Source organism: Stegodyphus dumicola, chromosome 3 (genome assembly GCF_044657685.1).
Source record: "Stegodyphus dumicola isolate Sdum_Otavi_A_Nest chromosome 3, ASM4465768v1".
Taxonomy (NCBI): Eukaryota; Metazoa; Arthropoda; class Arachnida; order Araneae; family Eresidae; genus Stegodyphus; species Stegodyphus dumicola.
In genome coordinates this window covers 158,372,939-158,392,903 of record NC_140770.1, presented here as the reverse complement: position 1 = coordinate 158,392,903, position 19,965 = coordinate 158,372,939, and the positions used below count along the sequence as shown (strand labels likewise).

The following is a 19,965-nucleotide window of genomic DNA, read 5'->3' as shown; positions in this document are numbered from 1 at the left end:
TATTTGAATAGAACATGTGGCAATGATTAGATAATTCTTTAAATGATATAAATTTTGTGCATTATGAGTTATAATATGAACGAAATATAATACTGTTAAGTAAACCTAGCGCCAGAGTGTCGTTATGGTAAACAAAGTGAATTTTAAAGAATGCATTTATTCTATTGTGTTTTATGCGCTGTCGGCGAAGTAGGTTTAATTCAATCTAATAAGTTTAAATAAAATGCAAGAAAAAATGTGTATAATTTAATATTCCGTACAAGGAAGTCATGTGGTGTACACATCAGATTTTTTAAAAATATTGTTACGAAATGTACAGGCGTGGTAAGATGGCTCTCCTGCAAAGCAGTTTTAGGGTGGTCATAGAATGGCGGTCGCCGCTTTTTCAGATGGCACAGACTTTCCTTTACTCATCGATGACGAATAGCTGATATGCTTTGTAATCGATTACGAAGTCTCGATACTTTGTTTACATTTTATGCGGAATTGTGGTGAGGTTGTATATAGAAAATCTTGCGGAATTAATAAAGGCCGCTCTTCGTATTTTTTTTTTTTTTTTTTTTTTTTTTTTCCCCGTTGCTGTATACAAGACTGGATGCAATGCTAATAAATCTCTATGCTACAGTCAGTTATTTCCATTATTCGAATTAATTCATCATGAGAACTTTAAAAGTCTTAATAAACAGAAACTTACTCATATTTCTGATACAAAAGTATTGATGTGCTTTGTTCAGTTCTCTTGTTAATAAAAAACAGCAATTGTGCGTGTAATGACAGTAAAATATAGTGAAAATTTATATATGTCTGTATTGTTGCCTAAGTAGTAATAATGCATGATTAAAAAATAATAGAATCTACTGAAGTAATAATTACATATGTTAGAACACAAGAAAACAATCTGAATTTTTATTTATTTTAGTGACCCGTATTTTTTTTTTAATTATATTCACAGAGTTCTCTTTTTTTTTTTTTTTTTTTTTTTTTTTTTTTTTTTTTTTTTTTTTATGTTTTCTCCAAACAGCAGAGATGCATGTCCCAAATTTTGTACTGAACAACACAAAATTATGTTCAAAGAAAAGAAATTCATAAATTCTGCATTGCCTACGATTGCCAGTTAAAAAAACATTTTTTCCATTTCTCCGCATCAAAAAATTATACCGGGGGGACACCACTTAACTTGGCATTTGATGTTTTATATCAATAAAAATCCCATAGTTTTAACCATTGATCCTAATTTTGATCCCTCTTCATTCTTAGCTTTAAGGAAATTTGCTTCTTATTTGCATTTTGGCCTCTTTTTGTCAATAGTGGTATTAAGGATTTGGTTTTTATCATTTAACCATACTTTCCAGTTCCTTTCTGTTGCTTCTCATGTAGGCACATGCTGATTTTTCATTCTTGCAGCAGTATGTTTAATACTCAGACCTGTATAGTGCTTCAAGTTTACAAACATTTTGTTGATTCTTTTTTTTTTTTTTTTTTTTTAATTGATTTCTTTAGAAATTGTAATCCTGCTTAGTGTTAAGATTTATGCATTGTTTATATCAGATAATTATTAATAAAAGAAACTATATACTTATTTTTATATATATTTATATATGTTACAATTTATGGTATAGGCTCGTATATATGCAATATGATTTTTTTTTTTTTTTTTTTTTTTTTTTTTTTTTTTTTTTTTTTTTAAATTTTCCAGAAGAAAAAAAAATCTTCTCTTCTATTTGTGATCTTATTATTTTCTGTGCATTTTAATCATCTTATTATTTTCTGTGCATTTTAATCATACAATTTTTTCTGTATCTGAATAGATTTGGATTTATTGAATTTAACTTACCTAACACCCAGTGTGCATGTCGTGCTGAATGCATTATTTCAGATTCAAAGTGTATAGACAGAGAACAGTACCAGAACGACAAAAGTGGTAATTTAACAACATAAATAACATTGGCATCAATTATCCCCTACCTAAGACAACCACTTCCATAGAACATTTTTTATAGCAGCTGTGTCTGGCTGTCTTACAGACGGTTCACTGTATTTTGAGATTTAAAATTAATTAGCTTGTTATATTACTGATACAATTTAAAATTTTTTTCTTAGTTATCTCAAACAACTCATGTTACTGATCAAAAAGTGGTATCTTATTGATTATTAGTCATATTATGAAAAACTTCAAAATGGCTTTTGGAAATTTTTCTCCTTACACAATGATTTGCAGTTTGGCAAAAAAGCTTGGTATATATACATCTTTTTAGTTTTTAATATACTTCAGAAGTTCCTTTTCTTATGTGTAAAATAAGCTTATTTCCTTGTATTAGACATCCAGAAGAAGCCTTTTTGACAATTGATCACTGAAACTTACGCCGCCGTACCTTTCTGTTAATTAGAAAATAATTTTGGGTAATAAAATAAATGTATTAAAAAAGTATTATATTATTAAAATATTTTTAAAAATATATTAAATTAATTTTATTAAATTAATAAAGAAATCTCTGTAATTTAGAGCAAGCTTTCATTCTTCAACTACAAGTCCATTTCTGATATCCAAAGGCTAATTCCATCATAATAACTTATCTTTTAACCGGTCATCATTCAGCAAAACCTTTCTATTTGAAAATTCTGTGACCATCCTTTGTAATAATAAAGGCCCAAGATACAACCTCCACCACCTGCAAAATGCATAGCTCTCTTTGTATAGGATCTCTGTGGCTGTTACTGGAAGGCACTAAATAGTATGTTCAAGCACTATAAATAGGCTTCCTTATTCTCTGTTATTAAGTACGTTAAGGCTGTTTACACCTTTTGTTCCAAAACAGATATTCAAATTAAATACATTAGGCAATTTGTGTTTATCTACCATTTGTTTAATACCATAATGTTTTTGTTGGCATTAATTTCTCTAAGTAATTTAAACATGAGGTTGTTTAAGGGCATTTTTTATCCATTCATTTATTGAAATATTTACATTTATTACTTTTTTCCATTAGATAATCCAAGAATTTTATATATGTTACAATTTATGGTATAGGCTTGTATATATGCAATATGATTTTTTTTTTTTTTTTTTTTTAATTTTCCAGAAGAAAAAAAAATCTTCTCTTCTATTTGTGATCTTATTATCGGATTGTGTTATAAGGTATTTCTCCTGCCTTCGTAGCATGCCTCAGCATATATTCGAGAGGTCCATGGTTCGATTCGCAGGGAGGGCATTGCTCGTTTTTCATGTCTCTCTGCTTCCAAAAAAATCCTAATGTCTCTACAGTGTCTTCTTCAAAATAAACAAATAATCTGATGGAATTAAAATATTTTGGTCATTAAAACTTTTTAATCACTGCTGTTTACGTCTACATTTCTTTTTTTCACATAATTTGAAAGTTTTTAAACTATGTTTCAGAGAAATTTTAGATGTCATGCAACTCCTCTGGGGCATCTGCAAGTCAAAATCAAAATTTAAAACAATTTTTAATATCACTGGACATACTTAAAATAAAGAAATATTTTTTTCTATTGTTATTGTTACAAAAAATGATATTAAGCAGATCTGTTTTTATGATTAAAATTATAATAAAAGAATTTTTTTTTTTCACTTTCTGCATAAAATGCACAAATTTTGTATTCAATTCTTTTTTAACATTTATTTTTCTGAGGATGGAAATGCTTCTCAGGAAAAAATTACAATTTTAAAGATTTTTCTGAATTCACAGATTTGTAGACAGTTGAATAGAAAAGCCACAATTTTTTAAATGGATGAATAAATACAGCCCTGGCTTTTGCTATGTTTTATGCATTTAATAAATTTCCACCCGACTGTTTATTCTTTAATTCTACCTAACACAATCAATCGATATTTTTTTCTAATATAGAATTTTAGCATCATTTTTACATAATAACATGAGTAATCTTTTTTTAATTGAATTTTATCATTATTAACAAAATACTTTGGCACAATGATCTGAGAATTTTTTCCTTGACTTTTATCTTTCAGTACTTTAGGAACTGGTCATTGATTTACATCTATAATAAAAGAAATAAATGCTTGTATGAGTTTTAACATACTGTTAAAACTGCAATGAACCTCAGCTCCTTTGTTGCATGAATAATGTGAAACTTCCTGTTAAGTATTTTTTTAGCATCTTCTATGTAACAGTATAACACTCCATGATTATTCCTTAAAATTAGAAGTATCAGAAATAGATGTAAATATGTATTGTCTTCTGCATTAACTTACAAAAATAAAAGTGTGAGTATCTGAATAGAATTATATAGAAAGAGCTACAGGACGCTATGTTTTCATCATGGTCATTTCACTATACTGGAAATATTAAATCAAACAATAAGTACAGGAAAAGATTCAATAAGAGGATATACTCTCTTCTGAAACAATACATTTGACTGTAGTTGTTTCATATGATATTTCTATACAACATCCCAAAATCTTGGTAAGTAACTTTCTAAACTAAGTTTAGAGTGTAAAAAAAAAAAGTAGTGGAAAAATAATGTAGTCATGTAACTGAGCTACCATGCATAAAAATTAAGCAGTGTTATAAGTGTTTTTATCTTAATTGTCTGTTACAACCAAATAACTAGATATGAGAAAGAACATGCAGTGTCAGTACAGCTGGATGATCCCTTTTACAGAGTTGCTAATTTGAAAACAAGTTAACCTGTAAAACTACCCTTCATACTGGTTTGCTTTAGATTCATTTGGTAACAAATATGCCATGTAAGTCTGTACCAATCAATCAATAAACCTTGTTACAAGCAAGTTTTTGTTTGCAGGATGCTGTTCATAATTGGTTTTCTTTTGGTGGTATAGCAACAGCGAAGGGAGAAGGATTCCGGGTAATTTAAATTCAACTAACATAACAAATTCTGTTCTTCTGTAACTTTATAATTTAATACAGCTTCAATTTTTCAGAATTTTATTCAAACTACTATTTCATCCATTGCAGACAAATTCCACAAGTGCATATTTTAAAATTAATTTCACGTTTTAAAAAAGTATGATTTGTTATAAAAATAAAAATATGATTTACTATGAAAATCATTGTAACTTAGACAAATACAAACACAAAAAAGAAAAAAAACATACAAAAATGGTGATACTGCTTATTAAATACTGAAGAATTGTTATATGCACATATACATGGTTGACACAGTTTGGTGCATCCTGCTAAATTTGTTGTGGTAATATGGTAGCAAAAAAAAAATTTTTTTTGTCATTTTGTATTAAAATTATTAAGGTGTTGATGGCTAAGTTACACAAAGCAAGGTAACGTTAAGTAAGAACTATGTACCTTAGGCAAAGGAATGCCTTTGAGAAGATCTTTCTATGTGAAATTGACTTGCATTCACATAATACATGAGGAGAAACAGGAAAATTCCCATGCAGCTATCCCATTCACCAGTATTTGTACCTGGATCAAACATCCAGTGTTCAGCTATCTTATCTGCTAGTCTACTGGTGCCAGTCAAAATAGACAGTAATGTAATATTATACAAGCTAAGTAGCATTGCCTTATACATCACTAAAGAAATAAATACATTTCAGAAAACTTTCCTGTTTTCCGAAAGTGTCAATATCTTCATTATTATAACTTCCTGTTATTACAATGCATGTAATTTTATGATGAACTACTTAACTTAAAATAAAACAGAATATTTTTTTGAATTGGTTGTGTTTAATTATAAGATTATTTTGGAAAACGTTCCTGATAAAACTAAAGAATGAATTTTCTTTACACACTGACTGTTAAATTATTGTATCTCAAATCAACATACTGCATTTATACAATAAGACAGGATGAAAAATACAGTAGTCATTGAGGCAATTGTTGAGTTTCTGGAGAAACAATAATAAAAATTTTCAAATCTAACACAGTACACCTTGTTTAATGTTTAATATAGTATAGAATGCTTTGTAAAGAATCAGCTATTTAAAAAAAAGCATGCAATAGCTGACAATGAAACCAAATAAAAATCAAACAGAACTCTATTACACGTTATGCAGCAAAATTAATGAATATGAACGTCTATAAACCTTTTTTTTTAACTTGGACCAGATCTTGAAACATCAACAAGATCTTAGGCAATAAAATTAATAAAAATTTATGTTGATAAGTACTTAAGAACAAAATGGCGTAACTTTCAACTAGATAACCAAATAAAGTGTTTACGTTCTAGAGGATTTTATTTACTTCACACATATACATGCATTATCTCTACATTTACCTTCATAACTCGTATCATACATAACATACTTCATAAGATACTCTTACAGAATGATTTTCTATAATAGTAAGCAAATTTTTTTAACAGTTTCTATTTCCTGTCTGCAAAGTACTCCTTTAAATTGCAAGGTTTCGCGATATTCATTTTCCTCTTGACAAAGTTCATACACGAATCCAAAACATTAAGGAAAACCTTCGTAATCGATAAACGATGGCCATTTCATTATCGATGACAAGAGTCTGCCTATTGCTAGTAAAAGGAAAGTCTGGGCCATCTGAAAAAGCAGCGACCTAAAATGGCAAGGGAAGGCAATGTTGCCACATTTGGTGACAAAATTGGCGATATGCCATGGACGGATGGAGAACCTTCTGGAACGAATTCTTACCATTTTAGCCCAGAATGTTCTCGAACACAAGCCGAAAGCTATATAAACCCTGCTGGTCTGCAGTCAGTTAGTGTGTGCCTCGTCTAGAGTGCGAGATAGTTAATCGGTCCGTACGGAATCGATCGAGTTGACAGCCGGGCAGCGAGTGCCGAGTGGATCGTTGAGAGAGTGTGTTAAGCTCCGGGAACAACTAAACCGAAGATTCGGGAGCTGTGTGCTGTGTGTCGTTGAGTGTATTGCGAGTTGTAGCGTGGAGGGTCTCGAGAGTAGGTGGAGTTCCGAGAACGACCAAGCGGAGTCAGGAGCTGTACTCTGGTGCTTTGCAGTGAAGCTGTCTCCACCGTGATAGCCTGATAACCTGAAGGCTGTGTCGCTGATCGTTTCAGCGTGTTTATAGTAGTTTATCGACGACTGTAAAACATGTTTTGGAGCTGTCCTGACAATACTGGTAAATAAAGTGTGTTTCAATACTTCATCAAGTGTCGTTGTTATTCACACCAAATCTATGAACCCCGTATGAACGTGAAGGAAGAAAATAACGTAACAACTGGTGTCAGGAAGAGAAAAACGCAACAATATATTTCACTGATGGGATATTATGCTTAATTGCATTAAGCTGTTAATATTAAAAAGTATCCTCTTATTTTTTTCAGATATACACACCAGTGAATGTCAGTTAAATGCTATCTTGAAATTTTCCACACACCACAACTTTTGCCCATAGTTTAATCAGTTTGTTTTGTAAACCACTATATTTGTTTCTTTCTTAACAGTGTGTTTCTGCATTTTCATTCACACTGGATTTCTGTTCTGGTATCTTGGTACTATTAATGTTTATATTTATTCAGCTTGTATTGTAGAGTCATTGGGTTATTTTGAAGCAGAAGACATGAAAAATGAGCAATGCCCTCGCCGAGACTCGAACCTGGACCTCTTCAATACATACCGAATGTGCTACTGTTACACCGCGAAAGCATGCAGAAAGGAGGGAGAAAATATTTTATAGTATTCTGTTTGCTGTAGAACTATTAGATGCCTTATCTGAAAGTGTACAAAAAAACAATTTGTATCTTTTGCAGAATAGTAGACCTGAAGATCTAATAAAGCAAATTCAAGTATGTTAAAGTTAAAAAAAAAAAAAAGCTGAATTGTAAATTTTAAGCTAGTTGAATATGTTATCCCATAAAAAAACATATTTCAATAAACAAATTCTTCCCATACTGAGGTAATTTTAAAAATGTATTAGTATTTTATTTTTATGTACAGTATACTTATTGATGTTTTTACTCTTTTAACAGGTTACTCTTCTAACATCTGCATTTGTAATCCCTTTATATCAAAAAGACAATGATGTATGTTTTATTCTCACTTGTGCACATTCTGGCTATTGGTGCTTCTTATTTATAACCAGTGGATATAGAAATTATCATCATAATTACATACAAAAATGTGGATATCTGGAATTCTTCAGAAATACTCAGCTGCTTCAAAAGATACCTCTGCTTATACCTTCTCTTGGTATTTATTTTTCCCCTCATAGCAAAACAAAATATAAATGTATTGTGTGTTTACCATCATTGTATGAAATAAGCCAAAAGATGATATTTTTTAAATTAAAAAAAATTATTATTAGAAATCATTTTAATTACATCAAATTGGCTATCAAATTAACTTTGAAATTATTTATATGTACTGTGAACAATGTTGTGTTGATCGCTTCTTATGGACAGTCACCTCTAAAAGTGACTAGTATTTCTGAGAACACCGATACATATTAGCATGGTGTCTTTATTGTTTTGCAAGTTCTAACAGTTTTATTAGGTAAATATGTTTTTTGGCCATAAATTCAATGCAGTCAAAGTCCATAATCCGGATGTTCATTATCCGGAATGATCTATAATCTGGACCTCAAAGCCGCAAACCTCTTCTTTTTTTTTTTTTTTTTTTTTAATTTATTTATTTAATGCTTTACCCATGCATGTTTAATGTATAATGGACGGTATAAACTAGGCTAAAATTATCTTTACTGATTCTAAGGCATTTCAGTTAATGTTGCAGATTGCACTCTTCCTTGATCTTCTAATTGGATCCGGCTTATTATTTTTTGCAGACTGTTAGAGCAATTTTATAAAAATTAAGCTTGAACTTTCGATTATGTCATAAAGAGTTTCCAATTCTGGAGCTGCCAAATGATCTACAAAGCGAAAGCATATTTCGATGTCCATCAAACAAAAAGTGGAATTGCTGCAAAAAAAGGATAAAGGCATATCAGTCTCAGAATTATGCGAAGAGTATGACATTCGAAAGTCAACTGTATATGACATAATAAAAAAGTAAAAGGAACTTTTTGAATTTTTTTGTGGATTCCAACACCCCACTTACAATGAATAACAGAAAAGGGGTTTGTTATGCTAAAAGTGACAATCTTGACAAAGTGATGATTGGGTGGGTCGGACAGCGTCGCAGCGAGAGCGTGCCATTGACGGTTCCAATGCTAATGGCTCAAGCTAAAATATTTCATGAAGAAATTAACTTAAACATTGAGTGTACATACTCGACAGGTTGATTAACCAAATTTTAAAAAATGCTGCAGGAACACACAAGTGCAAACAAATCACAAGTGCAAACTTTTCGTAATCAAAAAATATGCATGACCTTAGCATTTAAAAGAGTAACGATTTTCTCCATTATGTATCGCACAAATAAAAGAGCATGGATGACACAAGCATTGATTAATGATTGGTTTGAAAATAATTTTATACCCGAGGCTCAGCGACATTTGAATTCAGTTGGTTTCTCTGACAGTTCAAAAATAGTTGACACCTGTTCCTGATTGTTGACACCTGTTCGGCACATACCTCACTTAAAAGTTTTAGTGAAAGATAATGTATCCATATTATTTTTCCCTCCAAATTGTACGTCTATCATTCAGCCTATAGATAAGGAAATAGTGCACACGCTGAAAGGCAAATATAAAGCAGCATTTTTTACATCTATGTTAAATTTCTTGAACAATGGCAAAACTATTCAAGACTTTTTGAAATTTTTTAGCATAAAATTTGCTGTGTGGAGCATCGCAAAATGTTGGGAGGATGTGTCTCCAGATATGTTAAAAAGTGCTTGGTATAATTTATGGCCAGCTACCATATTTCATGGTGAGGACGATGAAGATGATAGCCGGGAATTTGAAGGTTTTGGGATATCGCAAACTAAAAATGAAATTTTCCGGTTATTGGATTTTGTAAAGAAATGTGGAGAAGCGGTAATAAATGAAGATGATATAACAAGTTTTTCATTGTGACGACAATGCCCCAATCATCAATCAATTAACGGACGGCAAAATCTGTAGTATGGTTCTAGATTCAGAAAATACCGCTTCCGATAGTGAAGAAAGTGATAGAGAGGTTATTGAAAACGAAAAAATTTCGATTGACATGTTAGTCGGTTAGTCACGACACAGCAATTACAGGACTTGAACAGTGGAACTTTGTAACCGAACAAGAAGTTATGTCTGTTTATAGAATTAAAGAGAAAGTATTAGCACAAAAAATGAAGCAACTTAAACAACTTACATTGAAAGAAATGTTTAATAAAGTAAACAAATCAATATTAAGCTTTTTTTTTTTTTTTTTTTTTTTTTTTTTTGTAAATTTTGATACCCTTTAGATCAAAACTGCACTTTATTGCATAAATTACGGTTTCGTATTTTTAATTGTATAATTTCTGCATGCCATCTTACCAAATTTAAATTGATGATATATAATCTGGAAAAACCCCTAATTCGGAATTACCAAAGTCCCGACAAGTCCGGATTACAGACTTTGTATTGTATTTAAATATGTGCCTCTGGAATTTGCCAGCAGTGAAAGAAACTGCAGTAAAATTTCTTAAGGAATGCGACATTTTGTAACAAAATCGCAAAGGAGGCAAGGATGAGAACGTTTAGTAAATAGATAGTATGCATTGCCAAGGTTGTGCAAGATTCAGAGTTTGTGCAATTCTAATGTTCTTTTAAGCAAAAACAGATTGCTGTGCACATGGGGAGAAAAACAGCATAAAAAATTTCAGAAGGTTTTTATGAAAACAAATTTTTTAATGTATTGTAATTCTTATTTAATCCTTACCATAAAAATTGTTAAAAAAGTGTTTTCTATTAAAATGCTCAATGTTTACCGACTTACAATAAGGTACTGTTCAGTTATCAGGACCGGATTCGGATATCGCCAAAGCCTGACGATCTAGAGAAAACTTTGAAGCGCAAAAATAATTGCCAAAATATTTAAATTACGATAAATAAAATATGATATAGTCTAAGAAAAATCCAAGGGGAAAAAATAATAATAGATGTTCATAAAATTAGAAATTTTTAATGTAAATTAAACAACTTGCAAAAGAAATTTTTAAAAAAAATCATTTTATGTTTTCTCGTGGACTTTTTTCAGACTGAATAATTTCACATTCCTGAAAAATTTGTATGGAAGATATTTCATGATTAGGAAAGTCAAAATTTTCAAATCCATGGTAAATAAAGTAATAAAAACACAAGTTACCTTTACATCTTTGGAATTTGCATTCTCGTTGCCAATTTTGAAAAGGCATTTTTTTACTTTTTTTAAAAAAAAGTTAACATTTGATGACATTTGGAATAAACTTTGACGACTTTATATGAACCAATCTCTTGGCGAGTTAGCAAAACATTCGGCGACAACTCCGGTCCCAATAACAGAACGGTACCTACAATAAATGTCAATAGTCTGCAGATTCTTTTTTAATAAAGTCGCAGGAATTGCTTGTGCCTGATATGTAACTTTTACCTTTTCATATAAAAAAAATCGCCAAATTATGCCCAGGTGTTAATTTGGGGATTTACTTTAACATGTTACATTTTGTTTTTATGGACAAGAATGTAAACTATTATTGCTGTGGCTTTATTTTTTTCTTGCATTAAAAAAATTAAATTTGGGACCTGAATTCTGCAAAACAACAGTGGATTATCTAAAGTTATGACATCATACCCCCCCTCCAAAAAAAATAGTGGATATGGTATGGTCTGCTGAATATGGCTGATAAAAAATTAATAGATTGGAACGATTTCCTGCAGGAAATTTGTATTCGTAGCATTCTAAACAGAGCTTCCAATGAAATTTGAGGCAACTATTAAGTACCATAAAAAATATAAAACAGCATTTTAAAAGAAGAAATTATTCATTTTGATGGTATTGTTTGGATTTCTATCAACATAATTTGTTTAGATATGAAAATCATTATGAAGCTGATAACTTGTAGTGAAGTTCTGTTTTCTGTTCTTTGATCACATATGAGTAGATTGTTTAAGGGGAAGGATTAAATTTGTTATTCTTCACAATATCTTCATAAACTTTATAAATCTATAAATATATTCTTGACAATTAATAATAAATTCCTTTTGGGAAACAATATAAATTTTTATATTATAATACTTTTTTGATTTATAAAACCTGTTTCAAAAGATGTTCTAGATTTTGGAGAATGAAACACTCTTTGTATCATAGTTTGATGCAAATAAATAATTTCTCATAAGAGAATTTTTTTAGAAACAAATATAAAGTTTATCTGAGTGTACATCAAAATGTACGTGGTACGAGAAAGAAAATCATCTGAAAGTTTTAAATCTTTAACTTTTTGTACTTGTCCAAAAGAAAATTTAAGGCTTGCAGAAATCAGCATGTGTTGAAACTCTAAAGATATCGATAACATTTTCTTAAATAAGGAATTTTAGGAGGTAGCTTCTACAGATATTCACTTTATGGACCTGTGCTTAAAAAAAAAAAAAAAAAAAAAGACTACATTAGAGTTTTATTTCTCCCCCCCCCCAATCAGGTGATGAAAGATAGTCAAAGGTTTTTTTCACTTGTGAAAACATATTTTAATAATTTGCAGTTATTATTTGCATATGTCTCCTACATATTTTGTTACTAGTGCTGTTGTTAAGTTTACCAAGTTAGCCATTGATGTACAATTTTAAACTTTCAAAACTAGTTCTTTCAGAAAATAATGATATTTGTTGGGCAGGTCAGTGACATGCCCCCAACAAATGTGTAGTAGGAGGGATTATTATCATGTCAAAAAAATGTTTTGTAGGTGTTTGAAATGTGATGCAATAGGAGTAATATTTCTGTTAAAATATAGCAATATCAAAGAAAGTATTTAATCTAGAAGCATCACATTGTACATTATAGCATGTTCTGTGCATGATTTCTGTAAAATGACAAACTATGAACAAACAACAATGACAAAATGAACAATTACACAATGTTTTTATTGCCTATAGAAAAGTGTAGAGTGAAGGGAGGAAAATTTTATCAATCAAGCATAGTCTCATACACTCTTAGACAAAAAAGAAAAAAAAAGACGCACCAAGAAGGAGTTATCTAAATGGGACGAAAATCGGTAGAAGTGATGTACATGTACAGAAAACAAATGATTACAGTTTGAGAAAAACTGGATGATTTATTGAAGTGATAGAGCTTCACAAAGTGGAAAAGTCAATAATTCGTTTGTCCACCTCTGGCCCTTATGCAAGCAGTTATTCGGCTTGGCATTGATTGATAGAGGTTGTGGATGTCCTTCTGAGGGATATCGTGCCAAATTCTGTCCAACTGGCGCGTTAGATCGTCAACATCCCAAGCTGGTTGGAGGGCCCTGCCCATAATGCTCCAAACGTGCGCAATAGGAAAGAGATCTGGCGACCTTGCCGGCCAAGGTAATGTTCGGCAAGCAGTAGAAACATGTGCAGTGTGGGGGGCAGGTATTATCTTGCTGTAATGTAAGCCCAGGGTGGCGTGACATGAAGGGCAACACAATGGACCTTAGAACTTTGCCAACGTACCGCTGTGGACAACCAAAGGTGTCCTACTATGAAATGAAATGGCACCCCAGACCATCACTCCTGGTTGTCGACCTGTCTGCTGAAAGATAGTCAGGTTGGTATCACACCGCTGTCTGGGGCATCTGTAGACTCGCCTTCACTGGTCATCGGGGCTCAGTTGAAAGCGGGACTCGTCACTGAAGACTATTCCATTCCAGTGCGAATGAGCCCGACACCACTGCAAATGGGCTTGACATTGTATAGAGGTCAATGGTAGTTGGCACGAGGAGCGCCATGACTTCAGCCTCCTTTCTATGCACGTACAATCGATGATAATGATGCATCTGGGGCTGTGAGTGCCGCTCTGATGATCGGGCAAAAGGTGCCCTACTATGAAATGAAATGGCTCAGTTGAAAGCGGGACTTGTCACTGAAGACTATTCCATTCCAGTGCGAATGTGCCTGACACCACTGCAAATGGGCTTGACATTGTATAGAGGACAATGGTAGTCGGCGCGAGGGGCGCCATGACTTCAGCCTCCTTTCTATGCACGTACAATCGATGATAATGATGCATCTGGGGCTGTGAGTGCCGCTCTGACGATTGCTCGATCTTCACGTTCTGTCGTTTGTCTAGGCCTATCGCTTCCTTCTTGACGCTGTGTGCGGTCCTGGTTCACCCATTCCTGCCAACCTTGTATAATAGTGGCATCGCTCCTGCTCAAATGTCAAGCTATTCACCGATAAGACCAACCGGCTTCTTTGAGTGCAACTACATGACCTCTCTCAAATTCTGATATCTGCACATATCATTTGTGCACCTGTATGCGAGGTATAATTACTGTCTACCAGAATACACGGAATGAAATTCGTGAAGAATTTATGACCTGGAATTGTAATTTCTCCTCTTAAATATCCTGCCAGTTGGGCAGATCAGATGTGTTGTAGCGACAATCGTTCATTCATTGGCAGCCAAAATGTAAAGTTTTGCATTTTCCATCGAAACCTGTATGCATATCAATTTGTGTCCGATTTGTTTTATATCTTCTCGGTGCATCTTTTTTTTTTTTTTTTTTTTTTTTTTGTCTAGAGTGTATTTTAAGCTTTTCATATCTGCAGTGTACAAGATACACATAGGCACTGGAGTAGATACTGTGTTCTAATAGATAATAATAATAGATTATCATTGTTGTGTATTTTCTGCATTTTAATCACAGATGATTCGGTAGGAACTTTGTTTATTCCACTTAGAATCTTTGGTAATGGTGTATGCTCTCTACCACTTTTAGTTAATTATTTTTTTAAGATGGTGTTGCTAAAATTGGTTGTTTTGTTCACTTCTTTTTCCATCCATTTTATCAAGCTTTCAAATACGAAAGCTGATGATTTTTTATTTTATGAAACCATTGTTATTGAATTAGAAAATTACTGAAATTAGGAGTACCACACCACAAATACTTTCACATTATTTTGTAGATTATTGTGGAGATTTGTTAATAAATGCAGTGGCTATTTTTTGGCCATGCTGCACAGCATTCATAATGTACGTGGCTGAACAATTCATAAAAATGAGCCACTCATGCTTTTGTTTCGTAAAATTACAAGGAATTTAATAGTTATTAAATTAGTTGATGAAATTATTTTTAATATATATTCTTAATTATTCATGTTTATTTTCATTTTTAAAAATAGTATTTTACCGGTGTCATCTAAGAAATAAGTAGCTATCTAAAATCTGAGTTAGAATACCATACCGAATAACAATTATTGGAAGTGTTAAGGCAAAAAGACTCAATATAATATTCATATATTTGCAGAACTAGTTTTGAAAGTTTAAATGTAGAAATTTCTTCTTAACACAGCAGAGAGGAAGGGTATATACAACTGAGATAGATACAGGATTCTTTGATAATGTGATTTAATTTACGTTGGTCAAACTAAAAGAGAGCCTTGAAATTTCACACTAAGGAATATAAGACATATCTTAGGAAAAAAGTAGTACATAAATCCTCTGTCGGCCAACACTGTGGCTCAGAAAATCGCATTTTCCATTTCTCTGCAGCCAAAATTATTTGAGAAACATCTTTTGTTGGCGAATTTGATTTTCTAGAGGCATTTCACATTCATAAATCTTTCAGGTCTAGTTAACAATCCCAATTCCAATCCATATTTACCCTCAGCTTTTAAGGAAATCATTTCATAGTTGTTTTCATTTTCATATCACACTGATTCTCATAATCTTAAATACCTCAAACTATCTATTCTATTTGATGCAATGTCATCAAACATGCATTATCTATTTTTGTTGTGCAAAGTTTATTAGTTAGATTGTTCATCAAATGAAAGTTTTCCTTCCTTTTTACTAGCAACACAATTTTTTGTAGAAAGTGTCGTAATAAATTTGGTTTTGCTTATATATATTTTTTTTACATAAGCCTATTTTTGATTGCTTAATTGCAGCCTTTAAAATAAGTCTTCTTGTTGCTAAAATTGGAGGGATGGAGTTCTGTGATGGTACCGTCTTTCCTATTTGACTAAAATTTAGAAGTATGAAACATTTTGTTTTCTTTTATACTGTTTTAAAGTATATGGGAGTGAAAAATTCTGTTGTATGGTTAAATTCGTAACTAAATTCTCTCTGAACATATAACTTCTTGGCCTTAAATATTGCATCACATTTTTCCCTTTAAATAATGAAAAATTCATCTTATATGTGCAACTTATCTTTTAAAAAATATATTATGATAATTTACTTTTTTAACTTTTGCATTAAACAAGAGTATATGTATTTTGTTTTATCTCAAAGTATGTTGCTCAAAACATATACCCTTTCAGATCTTTTCTGTCTCTTGCCAAACAGTTTTCTTTGAAAATACATTTTCATTTCAACTTAAGTTGAAAATATTCTAACCTTAAGAAATATATCCCTTAGTTTTCAATAAAGAAAGAGTGACGTAAAATGGCATGCTCTAAAAACTTTTTATTGATAAATCTTACTTTGAAAATAAAGAACATAGATATCTTCCGATTTTCCATAGCCACATCCAAAAATCACGCACTCTTTGACTCAAAAAGCACAGGAGAACATTTGCTAACTAGTTGCCGACTAATTTTTTGTCAAGCAACTACATGAAAGCTAACAATCATTTCTGAAATATTGGTGCAGTGAGGATTCCATAAAAGAGCAATCAATAATTAAAATGAAAAAAGTAAGAAACTTTGGTAATAAAACACTTATTTCAAGAAATACCAATAATTAGACATGGAATACCAATTATTGGTAATAATACCAATAATTAGTACTCCATGTGTAATTTTTTTCACTTCTCTCTCCATGTGCATAGCAGTCTCTTTTCTCTTAAAAAGCACAGGAGAATGGCACATATTGGGCATCCACATAACATGGCAAAGACTAGCCAAAACAGACATGTGCTTGCATACCTGGGTTGCCGCACAACTATTTCAGCGATTTACATCTTTGCCTTGTGAATGCATTTTGCAAATTTTCGGTGAGGATGTGGATTATCAAAAGTATCGAACATTGTTATAAGACATAAAAGCAATAAATATAATTTAATGGCAGCCAGTAGGCAGTGTTGCCACATACATCTTTCTGTAGAAAATTGTTTAGCATGTGCTACCCTATAATGGGAAAGACTGTATCTTTCTTTTCAAATGCCTTCCATGTCGGGCTCTTACATGCGAGATCATCTCATTTGCAAGTCTCTTTGGCGTGTAAAATACTTTAAAAATACAGGATCATCATTTTCAAGAGGCCATCTTACATACGGGTCAAAATAGTATATAATGGCTTGAAAATTAGTCAAGCTGTTGAGAAACTAAGAATAATTTATAGATCAATAGGAATACATAAATTTAAAATGTTGACAGTTTTAATATTTTGAATCCTTTTAGTCTGATACAGTTTAGGCACAATTTTTGTCTTTTCTCTCTCTATCTTTCTTTTTTTTTAATTATTATTTTCATTACAAGATTTGCAGCTACTTTCATATTAATTAAATTGCTTTTGTAAATTTTTTGTTGACAGGCAATGCTTTGTTGGTTGTGATACTTTCCTTGTTCCAAAAATATTGCCCACTGCTTGAGAAATGCCCTACAGATAGCAATTTTCATTCCTATAACTACTTGCAGATAATAATTGGTGTAGAAGCATGTATGCTGTTAATATGTTTAATAAATTATTTGGGTAAGTACTTTTATGCTTTTCATTGGGGAGTAATAAGAAAGCAGTTTAAATGGTACTATTTCGTTTTGAGGACCGTAAAGAAAATTGCAGTGAAAATGTATGTGCAAAAGCGCCAAATCTAGCAAACACGACCATTTAACAGCGCGCCAAATCTAACGTATACACACTGATTTCAAATTGTGTAAGTTTAGTTAGTTCTTTAGTTCTCACTGGAGTCGCAGTTTCCATCACAACTCTAGGAATGATGCCAGAATGTTGTTAGTTTTCTAGTTAGTGTGTGGGGCTAATACCTGCTTACTTAGGATAAATATTAGGTGCCCCCCTCACTTCTACATAACATAACATATATTTCTTAAGATGCCATTGAAATACTAGTTTAATTTTTAAATCCCTTTTTGATAACGCTGTTGATTTAACAATTTGGGAATTGCCCAGTGACAAAAAGTCTGCAATAGAATTTTTTTCAAAGAAAAGGCATCATTCATTTTAGAAAATTATGTTTGAACAACCAACAAGATGAAATAATGCTTTAGCGATAACTCGGTAGTGAAAATAGCGATGCAGGAATCCACTCAGTTATGTTTAGCCTTTTTTTATATAAGTTATAATAATGATCTGAAATAGTTATTTACTCTTATGCTTCCATTCATTTATGTTTAGCCTTTTTTATATAAATTATAATAATAAAAAAGTATTACATGAAATTAACCTTTTATCTGAATTAAAACAAAATTAATCTTAGTTAATTTACTATTATACTTCCTTTCTTACGTTAGGGTTGCTGCAATTATTTTTGGCAGCAGTCGCATCAACAATAGGTTGGCGAATTTTTACGGTTCTCGAAACGGAATAGTACTCTTTAAATTTTGAATTTTAATAAGAATTGAGTAGCTTTGATAGATATATGAGGAGATGTAGTATTATGTAATGTAATTTTATAAAGATACATATTCAAGTTGTATGCAAATAAAACGTATTTCAGTAAGACTACTTCACAAATATAGCTCTAAATTTCAATTATTGAAAAGAAGGCATATAAAAAATGAAAATATTGTGTAAATGGGTTTCTAAATTGATCTAGGCAATCTGCTTTGAGATTCCATATGTGAAATAAATATATAAAAATAAATTTAGGAAGTAATAAAGTGCTATGCTAAAAAGATATTGTGCCGATTCACAGAATTAATCAGCTTAACTTACTTGTTGTTCAAAACTTAACTCCCTGTCAAATTTTTGTCAATACAGCTAAATTTCAAGTTTTAACTAGTGTTTATTAATAGCTTTTTGTGGATTTAAAATTTTAATAAAATCTCTAACCAGGGTTTATTTACATATTTTGATTTTGTTATGTAGTTGTTGTTTTGCATTATGTTTTGTTATGCACTATTCTAATTTGAATATATTGAGTTGTCTGAAACGTTCTGTCGTTTTTCATATAACTCCCATCCAGCACATACACACATATATATTTTCCTTTATTTTTTTTAACCACTAATGAGTAATCTTGATTCTAGGAGATAAGAAAAACTAAGTTTTCCTGCCTGCATTATATCACAGTCTCATATGTATGGTATTATATTCTTTTCAGTTAGTTCTAAAAATGGAGGATCAAACCCCTCATATTATTTTGTCATATTGGGCTTGTTTATTTTGTTAGATGTTCGAGTCAAACTACATCTAAAAATTGGACAAAATGCTGTTTTTGATTATACAGTTGGGTAATCATCATGGCTTAATGGGAAATGAATCTGTTTCAATGCACATGATAGTTAGAACCTACAAAGTTAGTTATTTGGTCAAAATATCATGAAGTGTAGATGTCGTAGAACTGCTGAATCAACCAAAAACCTGGTAACTCATAAATCGAAAAGATGAAGATCGGAGAATTTGAATTGTGCTTCGAAATGAAATTATCGGACATCTTTAATATCTGTTGCAAGTAATTTTTGTCTGCTTAAAAGCTGAAGTCCATAACATAACTATCTTTTGGAAAATAATAACACTTGGTTTTCAGTCATGATGCTGCTCAAAAACTATTGACTAATGTTTAGAGATTAATAGTGATGCACACAGTATTGGCAATAGAATAAATAGGTTTGAGTTTGTACTGGAGATAGAAGAATTCTGTTCATAGATGAATCATATTAAAAGATTGTCTGAAAAATAATGAGATTGCTTTTCCTAGCCAATCAGAGTGGCTAGGCATGAAATTTGGTGAAAGGATATTAGGTAATTAATTTATTTCTTTTCAAGGAACTCTGAGCTTTCATAGTGTTTAGATTATTTTTGAAGTGG

At 31.5% G+C, this 19,965-nt stretch overlaps 1 protein-coding gene across 1 annotated transcript in view; it reads left to right on the top strand.

Moving 5' to 3' along the window:
• The window catches only part of LOC146998162 (transmembrane protein 192), a 59,747-nt gene that overhangs the window by 25,391 nt on the left and 14,391 nt on the right, over nt 1-19,965 (top strand). Inside the window, exons 3-4 of the mRNA XM_085813553.1 lie at nt 7,915-8,134; nt 17,512-17,670. Coding sequence (XP_085669679.1) covers nt 7,915-8,134; nt 17,512-17,670 — 379 coding nt within the window. The remainder of the gene's footprint in view (nt 1-7,914; nt 8,135-17,511; nt 17,671-19,965) is intronic.